Below are 9,617 nucleotides of genomic sequence, written 5' to 3' on the forward strand. Positions count from 1 at the left end.
TCAAGACGAGAAGTTTCAGAACTGGGTGACCCAAGAAGCTCCAGTGGTTTTCAAAATGTAAACCAACTTTGTTTGCCTTAACATGCTTTTGTCATTGCTTATGTTTGATTTTAATTTCTCTAGTCGACAATCAAGGCTCAATTGTCAGCTAGATTTCATGTTTGTCATGGAGCCTACCTTTTCTTTAAATAAATTGTGAGATCATGCACTTTTCACAAATTGCCTTCTTTTTTTATGCATTTACACCAAACACTTCCCGCTTTCAGGAATCCTGAAAGCGAATCTCCTACAACATCACATACATTCAGCATCAAGAATAAATGGTCAAACTTGAACGAACATGTGATAACTATGGAAGAAGAAGAATGGAATGAAAGCAATATCAGTGAATTCACCAGGCTAGTAGAACAATAGGAACAGACTTAGAAACCTGCCGTAGAGGAACTCGAAACCATCAATGTAGGCAGTGATCAGTTCAAGAAAGAGTTGAAAATAGGTACCCTAATTACTTTTGAACTAAGGACAAAAATGATCGCCCTATTACAGGAATATGCAGATGTCTTTGCTTGGTCTTATGAAGATATGCCCGGTTTGGACACAAATATTGTAGTACATAAGATACTGTTGGAAGAAGGCTGTAAACCAGCCAAACAGAAGCTGAGGAGGGCCCACCCGGATATCTGGATCAAGGTTAAGGTAGAACTCGAGAAGCAATGGGATGCTGGTTTTCTAAAAGTAGTTAGATATCCACAATGGGTATCTAACATTGTTGTGGTGCCTAAGAAGGAGGGGAAGATTAGAGTGTGCGTGGATTTTCAGAATTTGAATAAAGCTAGCCCCAAGGATGATTTTCCTCTACCACACATAGATGTTTTAGTGGACAACGTTGCCCAGAGTTCCACATATTCCTTTATGGATGGTTTTTCAGGATACAACCAGATAAAAATGGTTCCGGAGGATAAGGCAGAAACAACTTTTGTCACACATTGGGGGATGTTCTGCTACAAGGTCATGCCATTTGGTTTGAAGAATGCAGGAGCAACATATCAAAGAGCAATGGTGACTCTATTCCACGACATGATGCACAAGGAAATTGAGGTGTATGTAGACGACATGATTGCCAAGTCTAAAAGGGGAGAGGATCATGTTGAAGTTTTGGGGAAGTTGTTTGAGAGGTTGAAGAAGTATGAATTAAGGCTCAATCCTGCAAAGTGTTCATTTGGAGTTAAATCGGGTAAGCTGTTAGGATTTGTGGTAAGTGATAGAGGTATAGAGGTGGATCCGGATAAAATAAGGGTCATCCAAGCTATGTCATCCCCTAAGACAGAGAAAGAAGTAAGAGGATTCTTGGGAAGGTTAAACTACATTGCTCGGTTTATAGCTCAGCTAACAACGACGTGTGAACCTATATTCCGACTACTAAGGAAAAAGAATCATGGAACCTGGAATGAGGAGTGTGATGAGGCATTCAATAAAATCAAGCATTATTTACAAAATCCACCTTTACTGGTTCCTCCGGTATCAGGAAAACCTCTAGTATTATATCTAACAGTAACTGAAGCAACCATGGGATGTGTATTGGGTCAGCATGATGAAACCGGAAGGAAGGAAAGAGCTATTTATTACTTAAGTAAGAAATTCACTGAATGTGAGTCTAGATACACGGAGATAGAAAGGCTTTGTTGTGCGTTGGTGTGGGCGGCAAAGAGGTTGCGACATTGTATGTTATACTATACCACTTGGTTGATTTCAAAAGTGGATCCTCTGAGGTATATTTGTAACAAGCCCTTTCTCTCAAGTCGAATTGCAAGGTGGCAAGTTTTATTAGCAGAATATGACATAGTATATACGACAAGGAAAGCAGTAAAAGGAAGTGCAATCGCAGACCATCTGGCCGATAATGCTGTTGAAGATTACGAACCTTTGGATTTTGACTTCCACGATGAAGATATATTGTCAATAGAGAAAGAAGAAGAGAAGACAGATTGGTGGACGATGTTTTTTGATGGTGCAGTGAATGTATATGGTAACAGGGCCGGTACGGTAATCATCTCTTCTGATAAGAAACAGTATCCAGTTTCGGTTAAACTACATTTCGAGTGCAACAATAATACAGCTGAGTATGAAGCTTGTATCCTCAGTTTAGAAGCGGCATTGGAGCTGAAGATAAAGAAGATAGATGTATATGGGGATTCAATGTTGATTATCTGCCAGGTTAAAGGGGAATGGCAAACCAAAGAGGAAAAGTTGAGGCCGTACCAGGAATACCTATCCACGCTAGCAAAGGAATTTGAAGAAATTAGATTCACCCATCTAGGAAGGGAGGGGAACCATTTTGCGGATGCATTGGCCACGCTAGCTGCTATGACTACCATTGATCTCAAGTGCAAGGTACAACCGGTCCACATTGACATTAGAAATGACTCAGCTCACTGTTGCTTAGTTGAAGGAGAGATAGACGGACAACCTTGGTATTACGATATCAAGAACCTTGTGCAAAATCATGAATATCCGGTGGGAGCTTCCAAAACGGATAAGAAAACCTTGAGAAGGTTGGCTATAGACTTCTATTTAGATGGAGAGATTTTGTACAAAAGATCATTTGATGGAACCCTGCTAAGGTGTTTGAATGAGGCAGATGCTAGAACAGCATTACGGGAGGTCCATGAGGGGATTTGCTCAACCCATGCTAGCAGGCATATGATAGCGAGGAAAATCCAAAGATTATTGACAGATAATGCATAGAATTTCAATAGCAAAATGATAGCGGAATTGTGTACTAAATGGAAAATCAAGCATTCGAATTCCTCACCATACCGACCAAAAATGATAGCGGAATTGTGTACTAAATGGAAAATCAAGCATTCGAATTCCTCACCATACCGACCAAAAATGAATGGCGCAGTAGAAGCTGCCAACAAGAACATCAAAAAGATTATTCAGAAGATGGTAGTCATATATAGAGATTGGCATGAGATGTTACCGTTTGCTCTTCATGCATACCGCACTACAGTCAGGTCCTCGACAGGAACTACCCCATATTCTCTAGTGTACGGTATGGAAGCAGTGATGCTTTTGGAAGTAGAAATCTCGTCGTTAATAGTGTTGATGGATTTCGAATTAGAAGAGGTTGAGTGGGCCAAAGTGAGATATGAGCAACTGAACTTGATCAGCGAAAAGAGGATAGCTGCAATATGTCATCACCAACTTTACCAGAAACGAATGGCTAAGGCATATGATAAAAAGGTTAGACTGCGGTCGTTTCAAGAAGGGGATTTAGTATTGAAGAAGATATTGTCGTTACCTGGAGACGATCAAAGCAAATGGGCACCGAATTACGAGGGTCCTTACGCAGTAAAGAAGGCGTTCTCAAGAGGAGCGCTGAAGTTGGCTAGAATGAATGGAGAAGACCTAGCTCGACCTGTGAATTCTGACTCTGTAAAAAGATATTATGCTTGATGTAGGCTCCTAAATCAATAAAGCAAAGTTTGGCCATTGACTTCTTTCTTTCTGCATTGATCTCACAAACAATCATTTTTGCATTAATCCCAACAGTACATGTCTTGTTGTTATCGCATCTAAAAAGTTTAGCATTGGCTGAACGAATTTCTTCTCTATATAAAAGACTAGACTAGAATCGCACCCCTACACTGGGGGCAATAAGAGATGTTTTCATAAAAAGTTTTATGTGTCTAAAAATGTATGGAAGCCTATAGATTTGAAAACAAGCTAAAGCATTTGATAAAAGCATGACAAAGAGGCAATGACGAGTCATACATTTTGAGAACAAGGCAACTTGATAAGGAATCCAGTATACGACTTCAAAAGCAAGAGAGCGCTTTATGAACTAGAAGAAGATGATGGGGCCTATGTTTCAAAACCAGGTACGAATGCATGCATGGCATCTAATCATAAATCATTGCATATATGTTTTTTTTGGATCATTACAGGAGGAGTCCTTAATGCATTCCAAACAAGATTGTGGACGAAGAAAGAATCATTGAGTTGATTCTAGAACAACAAGAAGAGAAGATAATAATTTTCAAACCCTGCCATCAGGAAGAACAACATCGAGCAATCGGTAAAAGGGAATCGCTAGATGAGATTCCAGGTTGACCGATTTACAAAATCGATTTTTTGGTTTTTGATTAAAGGAGATCACCAGAAGGGATCTCATTATTTTAGCTTTGAATAAAAGGGAATCGCCAGAGGGGATTCCAAGTTGAATAAAGGAGATCGCCAGAAGGGATCTCGTATTTCGCTATTTGGAGGTCGCCAGATGGGACCTCGTATTACATGTTGAATAAAAGGAATCGCCAGATGGGATTCCAAGTTGAAGTAGATCGCCAGAAGGGATCTCGTTTTTTGCTATTTGGAGGTTGCTAGATGGGACCTCATATTTCGTTTGAATAAAAGGAATCGCCAGATGGGATTCCAAGTTGAAGGAAATCGCTAGAAGGGATCTCGTATTTCGCTATTTAGAGGTCGTCAGATGGGACCTCATATTTCGTTTGAATAAAAGGAATCGCCAGATGGGATTCCAAGTTGAAGGAGATCGCCAGAAGGGATCTCGTATTTCGCTATTTGGAGGTCGCCAGATGGGACCTCATATTTCGTTTGAATAAAAGGAATCGTTAGATGGGATTCCAAGTTGAAGGAGATCGCCATAAGGGATCTCGTGTTTCGTTATTTGGAGGTCGCCAGATGGGACCTCATATTTTCATGTTGGTTAAAAAAAAAAGGAATCGCCGATGGGATTCCAAGTTGATTAAAGGAGATCGCCAGAAGGGATCTCGTATTTCGATATTCATCCAAGGAGGTCGTCAGAAGGGACCTCATTTTTCAACATTGGTTATAAGGAATCGCCAGATGGGATTCTAAGATTTTTTGTTAAAGGAGATCGCCAGAAGGGATCTCGTATTTCGATATTGGTCAAAGGAGGTCGCTAGAAGGGACCTCATATTTCATTTTTGTTGAAAGGGAATCGCCAGATGGGATTCCAAGTTGAGTAAGCAACAATTATAGATTTTGGTTTAGAGAGATCGCTAGAAGGGATCTCAAGATGATAAATTTTGATCATAGTTTTTTCGGGGTTGAGGAGGATTGCTGTAAAAGACAAGTTTCAGATCAATCAAGCTTCAACCAGATCAGTTTCAGGAGTTCCGTTTTGGGTTTATCTTTATAAAACTTACTGCGCAAAACCCTTGCTCCGTAAGCATTATAAAGAGGGGGCATCTGTTGTAACCCATTTTTGGGTCCCCACAAAATATATATATATATATATATATATATATATATATATATATATATTTGCATGCATAAAAATAAATTTATTTTTATTTATTTATTCACTAGGCGTTAGAGTAAGGAATACAAAATATTGATCTAATTTTTTTTCGTAGCTATGAATTTTTACCAACGCCAGAGTTGGAATTATTCGAGCTCGAATATTCACTGGCGCCAGAGTCAGAAATATTATAAATAAATCATCATAGCATAAGCGAATAAATGTTTAACAATTTAAGACAAAACTAGCAATGCAGTCTGCCTCAGGCAGAACGTTTAAGGGTTGATAATATCTTCCTTTTTACGTAACCAATCCCGAGCCATAGAATCTCTGTTGACCAGTTAGGGTTCCTAGTGACCATAATACTAGGTGGCGACTCCTTAAACAAGACTTTTTTCCTAAAAGAACAAGATGCCAGAAATCTGTTCTTTTTCCATACACCAAGAGAATTAATTTATAGAGCCGCCATATACTATGCTTAAGTTAGCATGGGGAATTAATGATATCTGGTTTAGTCTGAGCTAATTATTCATGAAACCACAAATTCTCATCAAAAGTTTATAAGGTCATGATTAGTAACCAATGTTGATTTTCTCGGTCTATACTGTTTGCACTCAATTTAGGTTAGCCAACTTACCAGTACATGTAATGGCTAGAACCGTTCGATCCCAAAGGATGTCTCTCTATAAAAGCAACATCACAATAAGTCCAACCATTATATGCTTCCAACAAAAAGAGGAAACTGACCTCATCCTCAATATAAACTTTGGCATGGTGTAGGCTCGATCTATATAGGAAGTGGATGTTATAATAATTAATTGCAATATTATTAGGATAAAATTATATTATGGATTATTTTTTTCTTAAAATAATAAAACTCATGAACTATAAATATAACATGAGATGTCATTTAATATAATTGATTGAAAATTATGCCAACAAATCCAGTCAAGGATTTAGTCACATATTGAAAAGTCATGCGACATGAACATCCACTAAATTAACCATTTACGGGGAGAAATGATTATAGCAGCATTCAATACGTTAACAACGTATTTGTTTTTATATTTTAAAAATATTTTAAAAAAATTAATTTTTTTATTTTTTTATTTTAAATTAATATTTTTTACGGGGAGAATTTTATCAATGGATTGAAATGACACGAAGGGAGCATCTCTGAGCTTAATTCCTATTCATCTCTTTCATGCTCTTTTCAACAGGCATCCCTGTCATGTTTGATAAGATGATATTGCACTGTTTTTCATTGTATAATTGGTACTGAGTCGCCAATCATGAATCCACAGTCAGAAAAATGAAAGTTGATTTTTCAAGGGTGAATGAAGTCATCATATATGATGTACATGGTACTATTGAAGAACTTGAGCAGTTCACCAAAATGATTGAGAGGTATACTAGATTAAATCCTGGTTCTGTAATTGCAACTCTAAACACAGATTTGACGGCGTGATTAACTGAGTGGTGATTAATGAATTTATTTCAGATGGGATACAAGCATGGAAGATCTCCCTGATTACACGAAAGTTTGGTTTGAGGCACTATTTGTTTCCTTGAGTGAAATTGAGGAAGAAACAACCAAGGAAGGGAGATCTTACTGTGTGTCTTATGCAAAAGAAGCGGTAAATTTGATTCTTTTGGTAACTTAATCGGCATATTTTACTTCATTGGTTTTAACTGTAGTTCATTCACATCACAGGAAAAGAATCAAGTTAGGTCCTACATCATTGAAGCAAGATGTTTTAACGAAGATCATGTGCCAACATTAGAAGTATACAGGAAAAATGGGGTGTTTAGCTGTACTTACCCTTTGCTCACAGTTTCATCCTTGTGTGGGATGGGCAAAATCGCTTCAAAGGAGGTGTTCGATTGGTTGTTCACTCATCCTAAAATTCTGGCATCTACATCTGATCTATTCAGGCTCATCGACGATGTGGCATCTCATGAAGTTTGAAATAAACTTAAAAAACCTGTCCAAATTGTAAAACGGACTAAACTCCTATCTAACTTGTGCAACATTCGTTTCTACATTGCAGTTTGAACATGAAAGAGGCCATGTGTTGAATGCTGTATGAAGCAGCATGGAGTATCGAAGCAAGATGCACATGATGACTTGACAAAACTTGTCGAGAATAATCCTAAAGGGTATAATTTAATTGGTCATACTCTATATTTATTTTTAAAAATCACTAGTTAGAATCTTACAAACTTCAGAATTACTGACCGAAAACTTATATAATTGTTAACTTGATAAATATGAAACCACTTGGTATTCCCAAGAAGGTTCTCCAAGTTTTTCTTAATTTTGCTCGTGTGGCCGATGTCTTCTACAGTGATTATGATGCTTTTACAGAGTCTAGAACCATGGCAAAAGATATGCTGGCTGCTTTGCTCATCAATCCAATGCCCATTGAATAATTCCTTCTGTGATTCTGTTGCTTCACAATGGATTGTACAATAGACAAGGAAAAGAAAATGCAAGTTGTCATTGTGTTGCACGCGTATGTAACTTCTTTCTATCTATCTGTATGGCTCTTTAGAACCCGGAATTTCTGTTTTGTGTGATTTTGACTAAATGCAATTCCTTCCCATATCCATTACAAAATTATCTAAGATTAAAAGATTTCCATGGATAGTTGGGAAACCTCTGAATTTATCATTCATCGTAATAACCACTCTATATAAATCAAGAAAACTGATGTAAAAGAAGAAGAACCTTTCGGGTAGGCTCTGATACGAAATTTAAATCAAGTATAAATCAAGTTTCAAAGTACCAAGAAGAGTTTTTTATTACTCTTGTGTTGAATGAAGAATATATGCAAATATATATAGTACTGGATTAACAAATCAGATCCTACAATCAAGCTATTTTGCCTATAATATTACTCCTATAATTAAGAAAGAAATAGTATTGATCCTATAATTAATCTATCGTATCATATACATTAATACTAATACTAAGAAAGGAAAGAATTCTGCAGAATAAAAAAAATCATAAAAAAAAAAGAATTATAATATTTCAACAATATGATCTATGGCAAGGATAACACATGCATATATAAAAAAAATATTGTTATAGATAAATACACAACGATCTTACAAGATTTGGCTATGTTTACGTAAGAGAAAGAGTGAGAATTTACTATAATAGAAACCAATATAGTTTTGGTGAAGTCTTACGACCGTATTTGAGAGTGTGATTATAGTTGCTTTTTAAAGTGTTTTTTTACTCAGAAATATATTAAAATAATTTTTTTTATTTTTAAAAAATTATTTTTGACATTAACACATTAAAATAATCTAAAAACACTAAAAAATATTAATTTAAAGAAAAAAATAAAAAATTTTCAAATTTTTTTAAAAACATTTTTAAAATACAAAACCAAACAGAGTCATATATACTCGATTATTGTAGCACACAATTAATTGCTATTTCTAGCACAAAAGATCGAGCAATATTTAAGTGCATATAGGTAGGATCTTATATAGAGAAATATATCTGAATTAATTAAAAGGAGTCGTTTTTTTAAATGAAAATGGTAACTACATTATTCAAAAAGTCACCTTTTTATATGCATATGTTTATAGGTGTGAGGTTACATCAACTGGCTAGATAACAACTAATTTATTAACATTTCATTATTAACAAGTCATAAAGTAACTTCTGCAGCTTTATTGGTATGCTATTATTCTAACTCTATCCATATTATTTTAAATTGATTTATCATAATTCATTTTGGACTACTAATCCCATTTAGATTTGAAATATGAGCATATCATTCTCTCTCATTTTCTATATAGATTTTGGTCAAGCATATGATATTTATTTTTCAAAATAAATATGCACATATCCATGATGCATAAATTTTGTTGACAAAGTTACTAACGATATGGGCTCAGACACATTTAGGACACAAAAAAAGTGTTTGTTTTAATTATTATTAACATAGATGTTCAAGTCAGTTTGTGCGTACCGCGACTAATCTTATATGCTCTGAAATTGACAACTATATAAATCTCTAGTGGCCTTGAGGGGACTCAAACTCGTGACTATTGAGAAGCAAACTCAAGACCTGACTAATTGAGCTATCCATCAGAGTTATGAAAGAGTGTTTTTATTGGCACAGGCAGGCGACTTAAGAGTTCTTTGTACTTTTTAAAAACTTATATTTTTTAAAAAATTATTTTGATATATTGATGTTAAAAATAAATTAAAAAAATGTTATTTTAATAATTTTTTAAATAAAAATTACTTAAAAAAACAACCTAAATCAATCACTCTCTTTTAGAGTCTGATTTACTGTAGGGGTCACAA

The 9,617-nt window shown here is 35.8% G+C and overlaps 1 protein-coding gene across 1 annotated transcript; it reads left to right on the forward strand.

Moving 5' to 3' along the window:
• The first annotated feature begins 6,599 nt into the window (after nucleotides 1–6,599).
• Nucleotides 6,600–7,720, forward strand: LOC133702786 (probable terpene synthase 3). Its single transcript, XM_062127103.1, has 5 exons — nucleotides 6,600–6,694; nucleotides 6,789–6,924; nucleotides 7,002–7,250; nucleotides 7,339–7,371; nucleotides 7,583–7,720. The coding sequence occupies exons 1-5, from the start codon at nucleotides 6,600–6,602 to the stop codon at nucleotides 7,718–7,720; spliced, it is 651 nt and encodes a 216-aa protein (XP_061983087.1).
• The last annotated feature ends 1,897 nt before the right edge of the window (nucleotides 7,721–9,617 follow it).

The sequence above is a fragment of the Populus nigra genome, chromosome 9 (genome assembly GCF_951802175.1).
Source record: "Populus nigra chromosome 9, ddPopNigr1.1, whole genome shotgun sequence".
In the NCBI taxonomy this organism is placed as follows: Eukaryota; Viridiplantae; Streptophyta; class Magnoliopsida; order Malpighiales; family Salicaceae; genus Populus; species Populus nigra.

What these genes read in the sequence shown, in the direction of transcription:
- LOC133702786 (XM_062127103.1), top strand. Translation starts at nt 6,600, where the DNA reads ATGAAAGTTGATTTTTCAAGGGTGAATGAAGTCATCATATATGATGTA. An exon ending in TGTCTTATGCAAAAGAAGCG is followed by an intron (nt 6,925 to 7,001) that starts GTAAATTTGATT and finishes TTCACATCACAG; the next exon opens with GAAAAGAATCAAGTTAGGTC. An exon ending in GAGGCCATGTGTTGAATGCT is followed by an intron (nt 7,372 to 7,582) that starts GTATGAAGCAGC and finishes GGTATTCCCAAG; the next exon opens with AAGGTTCTCCAAGTTTTTCT.